A 22675-nucleotide genomic window follows, 5' to 3' on the forward strand; every position below is an offset into this window, starting at 1 on the left:
TGAACATTTTGCACTGATGTGGAATCTGTCATTTTGAAAACTTGCCAACTAAGATTCCGATTCTTGAGATCTGTCTCCTTTAGCTAACACAGACGGGAACATAATACCATGAAGCAGCTAGTCAGGTCTTATATTTGCACACACAACTCACCTTTAGAATTTCTTAAAAAAAAAAAAAAAAAAAAAATGAATGACAGAGGAATCAAAGTGAAGATAAACAGTTTTCAGCTAACAGTGTTGAAATGGTTACTTTATTTAAAATAACAGCATCTATATAAAATCACAGACATAAAAAATGAAAAGAATGTTAAAAAAAGTGACATTCTGCAAAACCAAATGAATTGACATCAGTTGACATGTAGGTTCTACTACCTCAACCAAAACAATCCACCTCCAAATCATTTCATGAAGACTTGCGTTTCTTATTTGTAATATTTCAGTTTCACTTCACACAGAAAGCTCTTGATCAAATCAATGATCCAAATCTGCACAAGGTAAAATATTTTTAAAAGATCCTACACACAGAATCTGTCAGTGAAGAAAACCAATTCAATCTGAGAAATTATATCCAATATATTTTTATATACTGTATATATATATATATATATATATATATATATATATATATATATATATATATATATATATATATATATATATATATATATTCATAATACTTTTTAATGGTGAAAACAAAGTACAGATTTGATTGTACTGGCACGTGTTCCACCGAAAATCTAATTTGAGGTCTTTTTGAAAGATACTCAGAGGAAAAATACACAAAAGAGGTGAAGTATCTAGTAAACAGGCAGCAGCAAAGAAATGGAGAAAAAAAGAGAAAAGAAAACAGAGATGTGACGGAGCATCCTGCAACAAGTGAGACGGCAAAGAAAGGAAGAACTGAGGTCAGCTGACATGGCTCGATTGGGGTTCCAGTACATTAAATAGTTCACAACATTGAAAATGTTTCTAATCCTGCGGCACGTCACATCAACATCCTTCAAGAGCAAAGACGGAAAGAAGCTTTTAAACTTTGCCATTTGATTTACTCTGGACGTCTTCTGAAAGGACAAGAAAAAAAAAAAGAACATAAAAACAAATGGAGAAAAGATTCCATAAACAAGAAAAAAGATTCAGTCATATACTGTACAAGAAGTGCTTTGCCAGAGAGGAAAACATCAAAAAGGTGAAGGAACAAGAATCCGTATCTATATGTCTGAATCTTAGAGTTGTGCAACTTCAAAAAAAAAAAAAAAAAAAGGGGTTCAAAAATAATAATTCCACCTTGTCTCAGTAGCACGTGCTGAGATCTTATGAGCACGCCTTTGAATTGAGCAGTAATCACATTGCCTCATTTCATCAGGTTATTGGGACTGGAAATGTAAGAATTAAAACTTCAGAAGTCACTTCATGTACTAGTTAGTTTAGAGCTGATATAACCAATGTGATCAACTCCAGTTGTTCTCTAGAATCAATCCAGAATAGATTACATTTAAAGAGGAAATTAACTTTCCAGATCAAAAAACCCTCCTACAGCCAAATATGGAATATATGGAATATAAACCAACAGCATCCGATTCACCTTTACAAGCTCCTCCATGTATCATTCACACATTTAGGAGGTTAACGACACAAGGGCACCAGAAATCTCCAGCAAGGCGCGGATCTCTCCTGGCTTCCATGCCAGACCTGCTCTCTTCTCCTTTTTGTCCCATTTTTTGATTTATACTCACGCGTGTGTGTTAATGACTGCGTTTCCATGCATCAATAACCCTTTTCTAACCGGAATATTATCAATAACCCGGTTGTGCACGGCCATGTAAACACCAATAACTCCTTTGAATAACCAGAATTGTCTCATATTCCGGTTTTTACAAACCTGAATATGAGCCCTGGGTTACTCTTTTTCTAACCCGAATATTTGGTCATAACGGGATTTCCCCATCAAAAGGAACAGGAATTTGTTTTCTGCATGTTGTTTTCACCAGGAATCTTGGTCTTTTGAGTCCAGGAAGTTCTTATAAACACGGAGAAATGCAAGCCCAGGAGGAGACTAATCACTTCATAAATGTAATGAAGGATATGAACATTTCTGCATTTGTAGACGGTAGAAAGTACCGGGATAGAAGATTTACAAGAAGTTGCATGAAGCAGCATTTGTACGAACGCCAGACCAGATCAAGCTCCGCTGAAAGACGCTGAAAAAGGAGAACTACAGGGACAAGAAATAAAACCACTTCTACTGGGCTGTTGATTATCCACCGTGCTGCTGTTATTGTTGTTGTTTTGGATTTGGATACAGGAAGAAGAAGCAGAAATGAGGGGAATTGCGTCATCACGTTCTCCGTGTGTCGCTGGTTTGATCCAGATATTCCAAATGATTAATCACCATGTTTACAGGAATAACCCTGTTTACTCACGCATGGAAACAGATTTTTCCCAATGTTTCAGTAACCGGAATATTGACCTTAACCCCAATTTTGACTGCAGGTAAACGTAGTCAATGAGTCAGACAGGAGAGATATTTTCATATCAACAGAACCCACAGAGCTACTGATGTTTGCTGAACAAGGACAGGGTTGCACCAGCGTCGACTAATTCATGAGAAACGTGTCTTTTCTGAGCTGAAAGCCAAACTAAAGCAACTTGAGATACTTATTTTTCTATCAAGTTTGCTAATATGGTGGTACCTTGATAGTCGTATACAAGACAATCCTCGTGGGGCTCCCAGAGCGGGAATTCCCCGTGTCTGGAACCAACGCCAGCTCCTTAACTAGCGTGGATCTAGAGCCCAGAGTTGCCTGGATCGCTGGTTGTCAATAATAGTCATAATAATGTTGCCTCATCTTTATAAACAACCTTTTTCTCTCTCTTACTCTCTCCAAATGGGACTTTTTTAATGTGAGAAATGCTCTGCCAAATATGTTTTGAAAGTAGGAAATAATGGTCACTCAGAAATGCTGGTTTCAGATGAGAAAACCCTCTCATAGGTAGGAGTCACCAGGCTCAGCATCACATCCCGTCTCATCCTTTTACTTAGTCTTCACTTTTGATGACATACCTTTTATTGATTACTAATGATTCCTTCATATCTCATTGACAGGATAGAACTGTAATTTATAATCTTATGGTTTCAGTACGTTGCGCGATTATTTGGATGTGTTTGAAATTCTGTAATTGTGTTATTTTAGGTCTCAATGGAAGTCTACGACCCCCACATAGAGGTTCCTGCAGCACTGGCATTGGCGCTACGGACTACCCCCTCCCCCGTTCCCCAGACCTGAATCCAGCTGAGCACATCTGGGACATCACGTCTCACGCCACGTTAGGCCCACGTTACTTCAGGTTACGCCCCGCTAGCCCACGCTACGCAACGTTACTTCACGTTAGGGCTGGGCGATATATCGAGATTTTAATATATATATCGATATATTTTCAAACGCGATATGGTACGAGACAATATCGTTTATATTGATTTAAAAAAAAAAAAATTATGATTTTGATATAGCTTATTTTGTGACAAATTGACTTGAATGTTTTACTTGAGATTTGCACAAATGTTTTGTTATTTGCACAACTGTCAACCTCAGTTGAAAAGTCTGCCTGTTACTGTCTACATTGTATTAATTGCACAGTGTATTTTAATTTAATTGTTATGCAGGAAAGGGATATTTGTTTTATTTTATTCAAGAAGCATTTTTATTCTTTATATGCAGGCAGTTTATTTTTATTTCATTTGTTTTATACATTTTGATATTGTGCAGACCTCTGTTAATAAAGGAACCTGTGTGACATTTGGTACGAGGCTTTGTATTAAAACTGACTGTTTTTTTAAGGGTTTGCCTCAGAAAAAATGAAGCTAACAGAGATGCTATGCTATAATGCTTTGGGGGAAACCCCAATTATGGCACAGAAAAAATATCGATATATATCGATATTCAGCTAGAAAATATCGAGATATGACTTTTGGTCCATATCGCCCAGCCCTACTTCACGTTAGGCCACGTAACAGCAGACTGCAGGAGTTGGCGGCTGCTTTAGTCCAGACCTTCATCAGGAGCAGGCCCAGGCGTGGTAGGGGGGTCAAACAGGCACGTGGAGGCCACGCCCACTACTGAGCCTCATTTAGACGGGTTTGTAAGGCCATTACATCAAAGTTGGATCAGCCTGTAGTGTTTTTCCACTTTAATGCGGAGTGTAACCCCAAATTCAGACCTCCATGGGTCGCAAAATTTGATTTCCGTTGATACATTTTTGTTATTTATTTTTAGTTGTCAACATAATCAACTATGTCAAGAACAAAGTATTTAATAAGAATATTTCATTCATTCAGATCTGGGATGTCTTTGTTTGTGTTTCATTTACTTTTTGAAGCTAATGAAGCAGTAAGTTGAAGAACCTTTGGTTCTTTCTTTGTCCAAGCAGGTTATTTAGTTGGTTTGTACCTCTGGTAGCGGGTGCAATCCAAAACTATGACTAATTCCCCTCCAGTCAGAGGCCGACTGAAGCTTTTAGGGTTTTCACATTAACTTCAGTTTTGAAGTGGGTTTCCTCTTTCTTCAACAGTTCAAATTCTTTGGACGGCTCCAAAATGATTTAATGTGGCGATGAATAGACTTACTTTACAGCTGCTAAATTTTAATATGAAACTGGTGCAACCCAAAATAGTGATGGTCTGTACGGTCCTTGCCGCTCTAGTGGTCTACGAACACGTGGCTCTCTCAATAGAAAAAAAACAACTAAAATAGCTTAAGGGCCAATAATCGTGAGCAACAGCTTGTCATTGCTGGGTAACGCTGCGCTCAGGCTGCCAGGATGAGAAGAACCTGGAAGTGGAGCCTCTTTAAGTCTACATTGAAGCGTTAACACTTTAAAACAGCTTCACAATCTTCCTCCAGTTTAACACTTGAAGAGCATCAGTCATGGCAAGAATAGATTAGATGAGCTTAGAGCTGTCAAAAATGGGATTATGTTGCAGTGAGATGCGATTACCAACATCTAAAGACAAAGTCTGCTCAACAGAAGAACCAAATAAAAATAAAAAATTCACAGCACTTTGGAATCAGAAATGAGTGAAGGGAAGGAATCTCCCCTCTTCTTCCTCTAGGAAACATCAGCATCCAGAACTCTGTTCAACAGATATTTGTGGAAGGTCATTATCCAGTGACCGTCTGAATGGAGACTTATAATCACTTCAATAATAAATAAATATGTAGCAACACAGTTTAAAAGAACAGGGGAAAGATTAGAAGGAAACATCCCACTGACTAGAGTTTGAAGGACTCAGCGGAGAGAACGTGTAGCTGCTGCAGCACGACCTTCAGACGGCGTGTCCCGTGTTCCCATCAGGGCTCTTTTCATTGGTTCTAGTCTTAGTCTTCAACTTTCTACCTGTACAGCCTTAAATTCACCCAAGTCGTTGTTTTTAGACGACTAACTTCTGGGCACTTCTAGGCCAAGAAGCAAGAATTGCGGCAATGACTTGAAACCTTGAGTCCCCCACCGCCCGGAACATCTGCAGCAGATGTCGGCCCCGGGGTGCGTGTACTTCACGGCCATCCGTTTTTTGTTTTGAAATGACAAAATATAAAACAGAGAAAAGTTTCCTCTTTTTTGTTTTGATAATGAAAAAAAAAACGGAAAACGGATCGTTATCCATTATCCGATTTTGTTGATGTGTTTGAAAATCGAAATTGGGAATTAAAACAGCGAGTGGAAAACTCTTTTCTCTATTTCCTATTCGTTTTCAAGGACACTGAAAACAAGGATTGGACAAATGGGGGGATTGCACATGCGCAGTAATAAATGAGGAAAGTGGTTTCTGGTTCTTTTGTTGATCAGATTGAAAATTAACAGTTTTAGATTTTTTTTAATTTTGAAACCGAAAAAAAATCAAATATGAAACCTGGGAGTGAAACATGAGTTTAATCTGTAATCTGTCTTCACTCCGTCATGAAACTGCAGTGATGTTGTGACAGTCCGTTCAGCTGCAGCCTAAAAAAAAAGCAGCGTCCAATCAATAACATAAATTGAACTCTAACACACTGCCCCCCCCGTTGAAAACGAATAGGAAATAGAGAAGAGTTTTCCACTCGCTGTTTTAATTCCCAATTTGGATTTTCAAACACATCAATGAAATCGGATAACGGATAATGGATAACGATCCATTTTTCGTTTTTAATTATCAAAAAAAAAAACGGGAAACAAATTATTTTGGATTATGTCTCAATTTTTATTTTGTTCTTTCAAAACAAAAAACCGATGGCCGCGAAGTACCCAGACTCCCCGGACTCCCCAGACTCCCTTTCAGCCGTTGTACTGTTGCTGGTAGCGGCGGTTGAGCTCGCGCAGCTCCTTCTCCCGCACCCTGCGGGCTTTGTTGGACTTGGTGGAGCGGCTGGAGCGCGTGGACTGGGCCGACTTGGTGCTGTGGCAGCGGGAGGACGCGCGCTTCAGCAGGTTCTGGGAGATGCAGCGCTGCAGGTTCTTCATGGAGGAGGAGGCCGCCATGCTGACCACCCACGGGTGCTTGAGGGCCTGGCCGGCCGTCAGCCGCTCGCTGGGGTCCACCGTCAGGATGCGCTCCACGAAGTCTTTGGCCAGGTTGGACACGCTGGGCCACGGCTGCAGAGAGGAGAGAGACAGGGGGGCGGGAAAAAGCTCGTCAGCAACAAACTGGGTGTAGTTACAGTGGCTTCATTTCTGCTGAAGACTCAATCAGTGCATTTACATGGGAAGTTTAATTCCTCTTTAATTCAGAATTAAAATTAAATCAGATGAAAAATGATTAAAAATGACCATGTAAACACCTAATTCCGAATGAAAATGGCCATTCCGAATTAAACTTAATTCCGAAGTAAGTGGCTGGTTTATTCCGATTTTAAATCTGAATAGAATAATTCTGCGATCATGTAAACTCATTCCACTTTTTAAGTCAAATTAATTCCGTCTTTCTTTCTGCTCGTTCCCTCGCCCGTCTGTCTCCATGATCTTATATTCCACGCTGGGCTTGTTTTCCAAACAAAGTTTCAAGATGCAGCAGCAGTAAACGCTGGTCAAGAGCAGAGACCATTTATTTAATAAATAGCTTGGAGGACCAGGAGATAATTAAAAGAACTGATTGTCTCAATTACCGTATTTAACTCTGCAACTGGAAAGATCATTAGGACAGAAAATAAATAGAAATGGTGAGCTTTTCAAAGTTGTAGCGGCTAAGTTAGTTTTTCTTCCGGTAGTTTAACTTCTGGTCCCCCCCCTATCCAATCAGAACCTTCCCAACCCCCAGACCTGTAGAGGAATTGGAGAAAGACCATCAAACGTGTTTTCCATGTAAACCTCAATTCGGAATTACTATTTCCATGTAAACTGGAAGGAAAATGGTTTAATTCTGAATTATTTAATTCGGAATAATTCCGAATTAAAAAACATCATGTAACCGTGGCCATTCAGGCAGTCAGTTCTCTTATGCATACCTGCATCTAGACCTGCAGCTATCGAATATTTTGGTGATCGATTATTCTATCAAATATTCCATCGATTAATCGAGTAATCAGATAAAATGTACTTTTGCTTGATTAAAGCCCAATTTTAAATAAACAATAGAAAACAAGAAAGAACACTTAATTAAAAAAAACGTTGTAGAAGTTAGTTGTCGATACAAAGTTTTTATATGTATATGATATTAAAAAACGTATTTTTCCTAAGTATCAAAAGTACAAAAGCAGTATTCTTAAACACTGCTTTTAAATTGTAAGAGTCATACACCATTTGGACCGGGTCCTTTTTTTATTATTTTTATATATTTTTTATTTATTTCTAATTTGAAATAATCCCACACCTTCGACATCTTCTTTCTCTTCCTCTTATTACTTACGTTTTTCTGCATTTTCTCTACACGTTACTAAAAGCGCGGTGCTTTTGATATATATATATATATATATATATATATACACACATATAATTGTTATATACCCAGGGGGCAAAACCCCATTTTTTGGGAAAACAGACATGGAGCGTTGTAAAAGGTTTGACACCAGAAATGATATCTAGGACCTTCAAGGATCACAACCTGGGTGGACAACCCGGTCAACTAGCTGCTGGAAAGCTACAGGGGGCCAAAAACCCTCTTTTTGGGACATTTTCCAGGCGAAATTATGTATCTGCAAATATTTAGGTACTACAATGGCATTAATAGTCATAGAACTATAAAATTTGGCAGAGAGTATGTTGACACATAGGGGAAGACAGGAAAATAATATTCTGGCCCTTGCTGCAACTCTATTTTAAGATATCACTCTCAACATCCCAAAAAAGACAAAAAAAAGTACTGCTCGCCTAACAAATTCTCATGAAAATCAATATTTTTCAGTACTTTATGGAGAATATTTATGCCTACCATGTATATACAAAACTTCCCAAATTCATAAGCTTTTATTTGAGTCCAAGATGGCCTTTCTATCTCGAAGGCTGCACTAGCTGTGGCCAAATGTCTGCTCTATATCCCAAATCGAGAATTGTACTGAAACTGAATTTCCAGTCAGTGTTCCACGAGATGTGGTCAAGTGCTATTTCTTCTTCTATCATTTGAATAACATCCTATATTGATACTTAGATATTGATGATAATAAGAAACACAATTCCTGTCAGCAAAACATTTATTTTCATTTGGATTTTCATAAATTGAATACAAAATAGCCATTTTCGTGGCCAGAACTAGATTGTGATTTTAAAAAAAGAAAAGAAAAAAAAGTAACCTGACATAATACATGTCCAAATTATAAAATTTGGCAGAGAGTATGTTGACACATAGGGGAAGACAGGAAAATAATATTCTGGGCCTTGCTGCAACTCTATTTTAAGATATCACTCTCAACATCCCAAAAAAGACAAAAAAAAGTACTGCTCGCCTAACAAATTCTCATGAAAATTTATATTTTTCAGTACTTTATCTATGCTTAGCATGTATATAGAAAACTTCCTTAATTCATAAGCTTTCATTTAAGTCCAAGATGGCCTTTCTACTAGCTACGGGAAAGCTACAGGGTGGCTCCAAACAATGCAACTCCTATTGTGAAAAACTGATCATGATCTGAACTGATCAACTGGCATGATCAGACTCATTCTATTTCTGGTCTCTGTGGTTTTCTGAATTGCTTGCTGTTCAAAATAGGTAAATATACTTTAAATATTATTTCTTTATAAAATATTTAAGAATTTACATTAATATCATTTACAGAAGGAGAATATTTGTTTGCCTCTATGCCAGCCACACCATGAATCTGGTTGGAGTCGTGTCACCAGGAATGCTGAGATGGTAGTCCACGTCATGGCAGCAGTAGAGACCAACCCATTCACAACAGCCACACCATGCCTGATCAACATATCAACTGGACAATGTGCAGGTTCCACAGTCAAGGACAACCTGACAAATGTGAAAGTACTTGGTTTGAGGGCTCTGTCAGAGTCACTGTCCAGTGATCAGAAGAAGACAAGTATTGTGAAGCTTAACACCTTCCACACACAAAACACAAAATCCAAGAAGTCTGGGGGTAAAACATTTGCATCTGGCAAGAGCAATGAAGTTACTGCCCTTCTGCGCATGACACAGATCATTGCCAGTGGCGAAGAGCTTAACATTGTGGACTTCATCGGCAACCACAAGTGCAGTGACTTTCCCCCATCCCTCTTCCAGTAGGATGGAAGTATGAGAACTGGTACCAAGGCAAGCCTAGTAAAAATTCTGAAAGAGGAGACCAAAGTGAACAGCATCCCTAATCTGCTTCAAGATGGCAAAAAGACAGCAGTAGTAGTTGATGCTATGTGTGCCATAAGACACTGGTCTTTTCAAAAAGGTGAACTATTTGGAACTAATGCTGAGCGATACAAAAACTTGCTGCTGAATGATGTGCCTGCTGGCACTCAGATCATACACTTCTGTTGTGACAGGTACAGTGGACCCAGCCTTAAATCAGCTGAGCAGGAAAAGAGATATGCCCGATCAAAACCACCCAAAGTGTATGAAGTCAGTGAGCAGTTTACAGCTCCAGACCCAAAGGAGTTTTTTGCAGTCTCAGCTAACAAAGCAAATCTTCTGAGCTTCCTCTGTGACAAATTGTCTGAGAATGAGCAACTGGAACCTGTTCTTGGCCCAACTCATCTCTACCTGGGTGGTGGTTTCAAAGAAGAGACCAAGAGTGTAGTGCTGACAGGAGGGTCTGTTATGCATGTTCCTGCTCTGGAGTCTACACAGCAGGAGGCTGACACCAGGATCATACTCCACACCCTCTACAGTGTCCAGAATGAAGGAGTTGACAGAGTTGTCATACATGCAAATGACACTGACATCATTGTCATGTGCCTGTACTATGGTGCAACGCATCTTAGTGATCTAGCAGAGCTGTGGGTGAGAACAGCCCAAAATGCATACTTGCCATCCATCCATCCATCGTCCGCCGCTTTATCCGTTCCCGGGTCGCAGGGGCAGCAGCCTCAGCAGGGATGCCCAGACTTCCTTCACCCCAGACACTTCCTCCAGCTCCTCCGAGGGGAGTCCGAGGCGTTCCCAGGCCAGCCGAGAGACATAGTCTCTCCAGCGTGTCCTGGGTCTTCCCCGGGGTCTCCTCCCGGTGGGACATGCCTGGAACACCTCCCTAGGGAGGAGGGACATGCCTGGAACACCTCCCTAGGGAGGAGGGACATGCCTGGAACACCTCCCTAGGGAGGAGGGACATGCCTGGAACTCCTCCCTAGGGAGGAGGGACATGCCTGGAACTCCTCCCTAGGGAGGAGGGACATGCCTGGAACTCCTCCCTAGGGAGGAGGGACATGCCTGGAACACCTCCCTAGGGAGGAGGGACATGCCTGGAACACCTCCCTAGGGAGGCGTCCAGGAGGATCCGGTACAGATGCCCAAGTCACCTCAGCTGACTCCTCTCAATGTGAAGGAGCAGAGGTTCGACTCCGAGCTCCTCCCGGGTGACCGAACTCCTCACCCTATCTCTAAGGGCGCGTCCAGCCACCCTGCGGAGGAAACTCATCTCGGCCGCTTGTATCCGCAATCTCGTCCTTTCGGTCACTACCCAAAGTTCATGACTATAGGTGAGGGTAGGGGCGTAGATTGACCGGTAAATCGAGAGCTTCGCCTTTCGACTCAGCTCCCTCTTCACCACGACGGTCCAGTACATCGACCGCATTACTGCGGACGCTGCACCGATCCGTCTGTCAATCTCACGCTCCATTGTTCCCTCACTCGTGAACAAGACCCCGAGATACTTGAACTCCTCCACCTGAGGCAGGACTTCTCCACCCACCCGGAGAAGGCATGCCACCCTTTTCCGGTCGAGAACCATGGCCTCGGTCTTGGAGGTGCTGATTCTCATCCCTGCCGCGTTGCACTCGGCCGCAAACCGCCTCAGCACATGCTGAAGGTCCCGGTCCGATGAAGCCAACAGGACAACGTCATCTGCAAAAAGCAGAGATGAAATCCTGAGGTTCCCAAACCGGATCCCCTCCGGCCCTTGGCTGCGCCTAGAAATCCTGTCCATAAAAATTATGAACAGGGCCGGTGACAAAGGGCAGCCCTGCCGGAGTCCAACATGCACCGGGAACAAGTCTGACTTACTGCCAGCAATGCAAACCAGACTCCTGCTTCGATCATACAGAGACCGGACAGCCCTTGGTAGAGGGCCCCGGACTCCATACTCACTGACCCCCCACAGAATGGCACGAGGGACACGGTCAAATGCCTTCTCCAGATCCACAAAACACATGTAGACTGGTTGGGCAAATTCACATGAACCCTTATCACCCTGCGGAGGGTATAGAGCTGGTCCAGCGTTCCACGACCGGGACGAAAACCGCATTGTTCCTCCTGAATCCGAGGTTCAACTATCGGCCGTAATCTCCTCTCCAGTACCCTGGCGTAGACTTTCCCGGGGAGGCTGAGAAGTGTGATCCCCCTGTAGTTGGAACACACTTTCCGGTCCCCCTTTTTAAAAAGAGGGACCACCACCCCGGTTTGCCACCCCAGCGGTACTGTCCCCTTCCTCCATGCGATGTCACAGAGGCGTGTCAACCAAGACAGCCCTACGACATCCAGAGACTTGAGGTACTCAGGGCGAATCTCATCCACCCCCGGTGCCACCGAGGAGCTTACGAACCACCTCAGTGACCTAGGCTTGGGTGATGGATGAGCACGCCCCAGAGTCCCCACTCTCTGCTTCCTCAGTGGAAGGCATGTCAGTCGGGTTGAGGAGATCCTCGAAGTATTCCTTCCACCGTCCGACGATATCCCCAGTCGAGGTCAACAGCATACTTGCCTATCCATAAAATGGTTGTGGCACTGGGACCTTCACAGTGTTGTGCAATGCCCTTTGTCCACAGTCTGAGTGGCAGAGATACAACTAGTTACCCATATTTCAGTTGAAAGAAGGCGTGGTTTAAGAGAAGCATGATTCTGGACATACCGGCACTGGAAGAATTTGGTGAGAACCCAACCGATGCCATAACAGATGACGGGTGCCGTTGCCAGGGACTGACAACCAGATGCAACAGATTAAACACAGTCACATTGGAGTTCAGTGGCAGCAGCAGTGAATCAAAAAACTAGACACTGATACTAAAACCTGTTATACCTGCTGTAATTTGGACATGTATTATGTCAGGTTACTTTTTTTTTCTTTTCTTTTTTTAAAATCACAATCTAGTTCTGGCCACGAAAATGGCTATTTTGTATTCAATTTATGAAAATCCAAATGAAAATAAATGTTTTGCTGACAGGAATTTTGTTTCTTATTATCATCAATATCTAAGTATCAATATAGGATGTTATTCAAATGATAGAAGAAGAAATAGCACTTGACCTCATCTCGTGGAACACTGACTGGAAATTCAGTTTCAGTACAATTCTCGATTTGGGATATAGAGCAGACATTTAGGCACAGCTTAGTGCAGCCTTCGAGATAGAAAGGCCATCTTGGACTCAAATAAAAGCTTATGAATTTGGGAAGTTTTGTATATACATGGTAGGCATAGATATTCTCCATAAAGTACTGAAAAATATTGATTTTCATGAGAATTTGTTAGGCGAGCAGTACTTTTTTTTGTCTTTTTTGGGATGTTGAGAGTGATATCTTAAAATAGAGTTGCAGCAAGGGCCAGAATATTATTTTCCTGTCTTCCCCTATGTGTCAACATACTCTCTGCCAAATTTTATAGTTCTATGACTATTAATGCCATTGTAGTACCTAAACATTTGCAGATACATAATTTCGCCTGGAAAATGTCCCAAAAAGAGGGTTTTTGGCCCCCTGTAGCTTTCCAGCAGCTAGTTGACCGGGTTGTCCACCCAGGTTGTGATCCTTGAAGGTCCTAGATATCATTTCTGGTGTCAAACCTTTTACAACACTCCATGTCTGTTTTTCTGCTTGGCCCCCTGGGTAATATGTAAGAATGTGTGTAAGATTCAGGGGTAGGACTGGATAAGTGTTTACTTCAATCCTACTCCGTTTTGAGCATGTTTGTGAATCCGTGAGGTCTGCCCAAGGTCTGTACACACACAAACAGGAAAAAAAAAAAAAAAAAAAAAAAAAAATGTATATATATATATATATATATATATATATATATATATATATATATATATACACACACATTCGTTTTTTTACTTTTTTGTACTCTTTTTTTTTTATCATGCATTTTCTAAATAAAATCTTCAAATCAAATCAAATACTGTAAGGTGCCCTTGAGTAGCTTGAAAGATCGCGAATTAGTGGTCACGAGGGGAATTGCACCGCTATTAAAAATGCATCTTCTTTCGCATCCAAAGGGCAGGAGACCTGGATATCATGATGGATGACTTTAGTCCTTGTCCCAACATGCTGAAACCATCTCCCAGTTGTGCCACTATCAAATAATATCATCTGATGCTGTATATAGTGCAGATGGTCCAGAACATGGTGGTGGATTTGTGGTTCCAGAAAACAAAAGCGATATTTCATTCCACTTGACACCGGCTTCCCAAAATCAAACTTATGTTACTAATTCAACCTACAAAACTAGCTGCTGGGTCTGCAGCCAGAAATCTAAACTCTGTCATAAAGGCTAATGCCCCCTCAGGACGTCAGAGCTCCTCTCTGTACTGCTGTCACTACACACTCTCCTCCTCCGTGGTTCTATGATGATATACAAGCTCCCAAATACGATTATAAAACAGAATGTTACTCTCTACTCCAAAGGATATCTTTAAAAAAAACTCATTTTTATACAAAACTTCTCTCCTAAAACCTTTCCAGAGGATTGTCAGGTTAAATGCTGCATATGTGTTCTAATCAATGCAACAAAAAACAGCCATTGCACTTTTTGCCACTATTGGTGTGCAAGAACTTTAACCCCTCAGTATGCCTCACCTAGACTCAGGGTGCTTTCACCTCTGTCCCATTTGGAGCAGTTGTTCCGGAACAGGGAGCGCTTCCCCCTAAAGATCGGATCGTTTGGTATATGTGAACACAGCAATCGCGCTCGGATGCGGCACAAAACAAGCGAGCCGAGATCACCTAGGAGAGGTTAGGGTTAGGTTCTCGGCTCGATTTCATTCCAGACCTGGAGCGCTTCGTTTGCAGTGAGAACATAATCCACACAGCAACCGACACAACTCACTCATAAGCTGCTTTCACATAGAGCGCGGTTTGCGCTGCGCCCACCGCCGGGTAGGACGCAGAGTCGGCACTGGACCTCCACCACCTTCTCTCCTATTGGACACAACTTTCTCTCTTCTCCCTTCTCTCTCTTCCCCCTTCTCTCCTATTGGACGCGCCGAGATGTCGTCACAGTGCTGCACGGTGAAATTAAAAAATGTTCAATTCGGGCAGGCAGGCGCCCTCTCGCCCGCCGCTGAGCTCGGCAGCAGAGCGGTCCGCTCTGGCGCCGGCGGCAGTCTGCGTCCTCTATGTGAAAGGGGCTATAACCATTGTTGTTTTTCCCGGGGTACGGAAGAGGAAACTCCTTCCGCGTTCATTTCTGACCAATGAGAGAACAGTTGGTTCATGGCATTTGTTAACAGCTTTGAACCGCTACAGACGGTTGCCTTGTGAACACAAACCCCACAAACGAAACAACTGTATCGATTTAGCCCCTGAATCGGAACAAAACAAACGGGCCACAGGTCTGAAAGCATCCTAAAACAATCTTTCCTCATCCCATTGCAAGTAAGAGATATCGTTTTGTTTCTCTGCCCTGCAGTTCGCCTTTTCCAGCGTCTTCCAGCGGAGCTTGATCTGGTCTGGCGTTCGTACAAATCCTGCTTCATGCAACTTTTCGCTCACCTTCTTGTAAATCTGGCTATCCCGGTACTTTCTACCGTCTACAAATGCAGAAATGTTCATATCATTCATTACATTTATGAAGTGATTAGTCTCCTCATGGTCTTGTGTTTCTCTGTGTTTATAAGAACTTCCTGGACTCAAAAGACCAAAATTCCTTGCGAAAAGAACATGCGAAGAAAACAAATTCCTGTTCCTTTTGATGGGGAAATCCCATTAGGCGTTTACATGACCCAATATTCGGGTTAGAAAAGGGTTATTGACTGCATGTAAACGTAGTGAGTGAAGAATTAATGGGTTAAAACATAAGTAAGCAATGAATGTCACTCCTCACCTCTCCAGAGAAGCTGTACTTCCCCTTCAGGATCTGCCGGTAGAGCCTCATGCGGTTGTCGTCCTCAAACGGCATGGTACCACTCAGCAGGATGTACGATATCACCCCAAGGGCCCACATGTCCACTGCATTCGTGTAGGGTTTCCTCACCAAGATCTCAGGGGCGATGTACTCCGGCGTGCCGCATGTCGTCTTCATCAGACACTCGTCCCCCTTCTTCCTGCTGCTGGCCAAACCAAAGTCCGTGATGATGATCTTGGAGTCGGCTCCAGGGTGGTAGTACAGCAGGTTCTCCGGCTTGAGGTCCCGGTGAGTGATCCCCAGAGCGTGCAGGTACTTGACCCCGTCCAGCACCATCTGCAGGACCCGCGTGGCATCCCGCTCCGTGAAGGATCCCCGGGCGATGATCCGGTCGAAGAGCTCCCCTCCCGTGGCCAGCTCCATCACCATGTAGACGCGCTCCGCCGTCTCAAACACCTCCATCAGCTGGATGACGTTGGTGTGCCGGACCCGACGGAGCACGCACAGTTCCGACTCGCACACTTCCCTCCCCTCTCTGTAACGGGTCTCGATCATTTTGATGGCGTAAGGCTGCCGCGTGCTCTTGTGCTCCACGCGAACGACGCGGCTGAAGCTCCCGCGGCCGATCAGGGCTTTTATCTCGTACTTTGCCGTGACTCTGGGGTCAAACTTGGCTCGATACTTGGCCACCTTCTTGCGCTGGGGGTCCGACAGCTCGGACGGGTCCTTGGAGGGCTGGGCGGTGGGAGTGGCGGCCTGCATCTGGGCTGGATTTGCGGCTGCAAAGTCTGGCTTGTCACCCCCCACTCCACCAGCCACACCCATTTTGCTCCCAGTGCCATCCCCTCGTATGAAGTGCTTATAGATATCGGTGTGGGGAGGTTGTGGAGGATCAACCTGCAGATCGAGAAACAGTTTATCACAGCTGGAAAATACACACAAGCACAGATGTAGAATACTTTGAAATACTGGCAAATAATGTTCAATGACCATTTGATCACATGTACTAAATAATAATAACTATTATACCACGGTCTGTGTGAATACTCGATTCTGATTGGCTGGCAGGTGGAGGTTAAAAGTGATAACCTCCAAGTTCGGGCAAATTGCCTGATAACTTTAATATCATTGCGCTGGATCAACTGCCAGGTGGTAACCACGGCAACGGAGATTCAGAGAAGAAGAGCTGACTACTGCAGGACGGAGACATGAGGGATTTTGTCATTTCTTTTAATTTATTTGGTGAATTTAACAATTTTGATGAGTGGGATGCAGAAAAGGAGAAAAAAAAAAAGAAAATGAAAAGAAACCGGAGAAATGAATATTTAAAAACGTTGATTTATTTGAATGGTTGATAATATTTGTAGCTTAATGAAACGTTTATTTTTTTGAATGGTTGATCATATATGTAGCTTAATAAAACGATTTAGGAAACTATCTGTGGACTTTGAATCTTTGAAACAAATCTATTTCCTGTTTGTTACTGTAGCATAGCCGAGCGGAGCTGAGTGGACTAGAATATCTCCCGTTGCTAAGTCGTATCTCAGGTCCGTCCTAGTTACTGGAGAATCAACACTGTGTCCATTAAGGACCTTATGGGACGGTAGTGATTGTTCCAGGTATAAGTCAGACCCTCAGGTGTTACCAAGGAAACTGAGTTATGGCTTGTTAAAAAACTTTGTAACTTACCAGGTTCCAACGGCTGCAGACGAGAGATTAAATAGTTGCTCAGCCGCGGCTTGTTTTAAAACTAATGATTTACACTGAAAACACATTAAAGCATGAATAACTGATTTAATATTTATGTTTTTTGGTAAGTGAACGTGGTATAAGCGGGATTATGGCCTTCGAGGTGAACATTAACCATTATCCCTTACATAACCAACACTGAACTCGCCCGTTTTCTGACCTTTGTCAATTTCCAATTTCCCTACAGTTCTCACCCGCTAATGATTTTGACCAATTGCATTTTTTCCCCAAAAAACTGCATACACAAACTACATTTGCATGAAATCTCAATTTATGTGTCCTGTGCCCCACATTCACAGGATAAACAAAACTTGCATTTCAATAGAAATTACATTATTGACATACTAATGACATTTATTCACATATATGTCACAATAATGAAGTGAAATCATCTGGTCATGTTCTCTAGCGCTGGCCTTTGGTGACAACAGGTCACATTTTAAACTGCCACTTGAATGTGACGTGTGTGCTTAAGTTGCCATTGTAACAGTAAACAGAGCAGTAATTGTAGACTGAGCCTTTGTTTTATTAAAGGATGTGGGCTGCCAGACGAGCATTTGTACTGAGCCTGATGAGAGATTCAAAAATGCTCCCACATGCTAACTGTGAGTTTCCATGTGGGACTAAATGCTGATGATTTTTTATACATTTTCTTCCAAAGCATCAATAATTCTATCAATGATACTGAATCTGCTTAATCCCACTGCCAAAGAGGCAGAAAAGATACCCAGATGAGAAACAAGATAACAATGACTCCTGCTTCCAAATCACTGAGATGCACCTTCACATGGAAGCGCTGCATTTGCTGAAATATCCAACGTAAATCACGCCGGTAGTTTCAGCTTACAAGTTACAGATATTGCGCTTTTGCACTACATAAACATAGGTTTTGTTAGCTTTATGACATTAAGGACGCTCAGCCGGGTGACACCGCTTCACGTTTGTTTTCCCAGATGTTTTTGTTGTTCCTTGCCGAGTTATTTTTTTACTTTGCAGACTTTACAAATTGTTTTCTTAGCTATTCTCTACCAAGACTGAAAACAACTAAAGCATTTAAAAAGTGGACATGAAAAAACAAGTCAATCACATCAAAGGGAAAGATGGCTGTACTACCGAAACAAACTCTGGAGTTTACTTTTCCGAAATGACAGAAATTTCCCCAAGAAAGAGTTCCCTGTTGGATTTCGCTGCGTGCACGTTTGAAGGCGAGGGTTTTCTCGGTGTGTCTTGGAGTGGAAAAAAACAAGGTCAGAGCTTCAAACTTCAAACTACGGTGTGACAGCACCCTATTTGTTTAGTCTTAAATGGCTATTCCTAATGCATTGTGATGTATAGAGGGAATGCATTGACGTCACTTCCCCACTGGACCAGCCCCCTTACTCTCACTGAGTGGTAAAACATCAGCAAAAACAGCTGCAACTAGTGGAGAAGACGGGATAACAGCTGATTATGGGCTTAAATTATAGTCAGTTGGACTTGACAGTGACCCGTACAGTTACCCCAAGAACCAGTGGTCCATGGACATTAATATTTGGTACAGTTACCCCAAGAACCAGTGGTCCATGGACATTAATATTTGGTACAGTTACCAAGAACCAGTGGTCCATGGACATTAATATTTGGTACAGTTACCAAGAACCAGTGGTCCATGGACATTAATATTTGGTACAGTTACCAAGATCCAGTGGTCCATGGACATTAATATTTGGTACAGTTACCCCAAGAACCAGTGGTCCATGGACATTAATATTTGGTACAGTTACCAAGAACCAGTGGTCCATGGACATTAATATTTGGTACAGTTACCAAGAACCAGTGGTCCATGGACATTAATATTTGGTACAGTTACCCCAAGAACCAGTGGTCCATGGACATTAATATTTGGTACAGTTACCAAGAACCAGTGGTCCATGGACATTAATATTTGGTACAGTTACCCCAAGAACCAGTGGTCCATGGACATTAATATTTGGTACAGTTACCAAGAACCAGTGGTCTATGGACAATAATATTTGGCCACGAATCGAGTTTCCTGATATTTATATGTACTTAATTTCTACGCCGGGGAAATACACGAAGCAAAGCTTGAAGGCTTACAAAAGTCTTGACGCTTGGTCCGACTTCAAGGCAGGATTTGTTGTAGAAATTAAAGTACTTTATGATTTGACCGTTTAACGTTAGCTACCCAAAAATCCAACATTACCCGATACAAAATGGGAACCACAAATCCACGTTTCGGTGCCATGAATCCAGTTGTTTCTGTGAATTGCAGCAATCCATTTGTCTCTCTTAAGCTTATTTTTCGGCAGTCTGTAAAACGATAACTCAGATTTCTTGCTAAATTTATGAGAACAGTCGCACAACAGCTCTTTCCCATTTTAGATGTTTTCCAGTTGCTCAAACTGAAAGTTTACGCTGCCACTCAGTCTTGCTGCCACTCAGTCTTGCTGCCACTCAGTCTTTCTGACACTCCGTCTTTCTGACACTCCGTCTTTCTGACACTCCGTCTTTCTGACACTCCGTCTTTCTGACACTCCGTCTTTCTGACACTCCGTCTTTCTGACACTCCGTCTTTCTGACACTCCGTCTTTCTGACACTCCGTCTTTCTGACACTCCGTCTTTCTGACACTCCGTCTTTCTGACACTCCGTCTTTCTGACACTCCGTCTTTCTGACACTCCGTCTTTCTGACACTCCGTCTTTCTGACACTCCGTCTTTCTGACACTCCGTCTTTCTGACACTCCGTCTTTCTGACACTCCGTCTTTCTGACACTCAGTGGGCGTAACCCGCTGTGAAGTCACATCTGTGACGTCATGTGCGTTCCCTCTATTCAGTAATAACGGTGCTACTGATCATAACTAGTTTATCCATCAGTTGTGTTCAGAGTTGTGTTACTGTGACCAATAATCATAACAGTATCAATGTACTGACCTTTTTGACCAGGTCCAACTGAACGTCCCCTGGAGGCTCAGGGAGGACCTTGCTGTTTCGGCACCCCATCACATCCCCTCCGGCCACTGGCCAACCCGGCTCCCAGGGCACCAGGATCCCTGCCTCATCACCACAACGCCAGACTCAACACCTTCAGGACATCCAGCATCCACGATCTGTCCACACTCGGTCAAGTCCCAACGTCCTGGCATCAGCAGTCACAACTCAGGAGCATTCATTAATACATTTTGCACGCTGCTATTAGTTCTTGTAAGCTGTTGTCGGATGGTTCCCCCAATTGGACAGTGGGCTGGAGACGGGGGGTCACCGCAGGCCCTGGAGGACCCAGCTAGGATGCCATCTCAGGAAGGTGTGTATGGATGTTCACGATGGCAAAATGATTGACCGGTGATGCAGTGGTTCACCTGGGACACCAAGTTTCTCCCAAACAAGTCTGAGAGAGGGAAGTCAAAGATGTCTGCAGGAATTATGCAGACCTTTCATGGAAAATAAGCTGTGATTTGATCCATTGGGAAAGGTCGTTATGCCAGCAGCAGCCGTCTCTCCCCACGATTCAATAAGCTCCGCTGGAGAATCGCAGGCTGAAGAGGAGAAAAGCTGTGAAATTAAAAATGAAATATGAATCCAAGCTCAAGAGTAAAATTCACAGTTAGAAGTAGCAACAGATTCATTTAAGCACTTCAATTCAATTTATTTATTTATTTGTTGACAGGGACTGTACATGTTGATGAACACAGGTCTAAACTCGCATGGTTATAGCGATAGACTAATTTCCACCATTCGTCCCTGCGGCAAATCAATGCCAGACATAAAATCAGACACCAGCAAACAAGGAAGACAAGATATAACAACGAAAGACAACATAAAAAAGACACATTAAAAGACACGACTGAGCTAGATAAAATCAATAAGAAATAAAAACATGTTACAATTGATACCAGTAATTAAGTGACGGTCATGTTTAAAGTGCTAAGTGCAAGAGATTTAAAGTGTTAATGCAGATTACACATCGTCCCATTATTTCTTTAAAGTGCTTAACTTGAGTTAAACACCAGTTTTATAAAAAAAAGTTTTTGATGAGGCCAATTTAAAGACAGACATGCATGTACAACAACAGAAACTCATCTGGGAACATCTGTAAATCACATTTTAAATATGTTTAGTGCACATCATACAGGACTGTCGCAGAAAAGTAGAATATTGTGATAAGGTCCTTTATTTTCTGTAATGCAAAAATGCCATACATTTTGGATTCATTACAAATCAACTGAAATATTGCAAGCCTTTTATTATTTTAATATTGCTGATCATGGCTTACAGCTTAAGAAAACTCAAATCTCAAAAAATTTGAATATTCTGGGAATCTTAATCTTAAACTGTAAACCATAATCAGCAACATTAAAATAATAAAAGGCTTGCAATATTTCAGTTGATTTGTAATGAATCCAGAATGTATGACATTTTTGTTTTTTTAATTGGATTACAGAAAATAAAGGACTTTATCACAATATTCTAATTTCCTGAGACAGTCCTGTGAGTTCAAGTACAACAGCATGTACGGTTTTTTTAAGTGTCTGTTTCTTTCCTAGCCCAGGCCCAACTCATGTTAAAGTTGTTTTCCCCCCCAACAGACATACACTAAATCAGGTCATTCAAAGTTGAGTGGAATCAAGAAAGTTTGTCAAAACTTTCAGACACCAACGGTGTCCTGAAAAGCGTCGGTGTGAGAAGTTTGGAGCTCACCTCTGAGTTTCCAGCGGTGTGAGAGCAGCTAGAGAGCTGGAGCAGCAGCAGCAGCAGCAGCAGGGCTGGAGGACCGGAGCCAAAGCCAGCCTCCTCACCCCACTCACCCCACTCACCCCGCCGCTCTCCCCGCTCCTCTCCCCGACTCCCACGGCCGAGGACGAGCCGCCAAACACCGCGCTGTCGGCGGGCAGCACCGCTGCTCGAGGCCGGAGGGCAGCGGTGGGTCCTGGGAAAGTTTCCGAGGGGACAGAAAGTGCGGAGCGTCCGTCGCTCCGCGGCTCGCCTTCCTTCCTCCCTGCTGTTGTTCAGCCCAGACCCGCAGCTGGAGGACAGACCACACGCTTCCGCCCGGGACTTTCAAAATAAAACCTCGTTCAGAAAGTCGAGGGGCAGTCGAACCAGAGCTGACTTTTCATTCTCTGTATTTGTCATCAATCAAAGATTACGTTTTAAAATGATCTTTGGTCAAAACCAAACTGATGGCTAACTGTGGGTATAATAATAATAATAATAATAATAATAATAATAATAATAATAATAATAATAATAATAAT

The 22675-nt window shown here is 42.6% G+C and overlaps 1 protein-coding gene across 1 annotated transcript; it reads right to left on the bottom strand.

Moving 5' to 3' along the window:
* Positions 1-238: 238 nt before the first annotated feature.
* On the bottom strand, positions 239-22203 carry pskh1 (protein serine kinase H1). The gene is made up of 4 exons (XM_061722304.1): positions 22119-22203; positions 20355-20972; positions 15652-16569; positions 239-6624 (listed from the first exon to the last, which is right to left on the bottom strand). Exons 2-4 carry the CDS (start codon positions 20421-20423, stop codon positions 6307-6309), a joined length of 1305 nt encoding a protein of 434 aa, XP_061578288.1. The 5' UTR covers positions 20424-20972; positions 22119-22203; the 3' UTR covers positions 239-6306.
* Positions 22204-22675: the final 472 nt, after the last annotated feature.

The sequence above is a fragment of the Cololabis saira genome, chromosome 5, assembly GCF_033807715.1.
Source record: "Cololabis saira isolate AMF1-May2022 chromosome 5, fColSai1.1, whole genome shotgun sequence".
Classification (NCBI taxonomy): Eukaryota; Metazoa; Chordata; class Actinopteri; order Beloniformes; family Belonidae; genus Cololabis; species Cololabis saira.

What these genes read in the sequence shown, in the direction of transcription:
- pskh1 (XM_061722304.1), bottom strand. Translation starts at nt 20,423, where the DNA reads ATGGGGTGCCGAAACAGCAAGGTCCTCCCTGAGCCTCCAGGGGACGTT. An exon ending in AGTTGGACCTGGTCAAAAAG is followed by an intron (nt 16,570 to 20,354) that starts GTCAGTACATTG and finishes CTCGATCTGCAG; the next exon opens with GTTGATCCTCCACAACCTCC. An exon ending in AGTACAGCTTCTCTGGAGAG is followed by an intron (nt 6,625 to 15,651) that starts GTGAGGAGTGAC and finishes TCCTCTCTGCAG; the next exon opens with CCGTGGCCCAGCGTGTCCAA.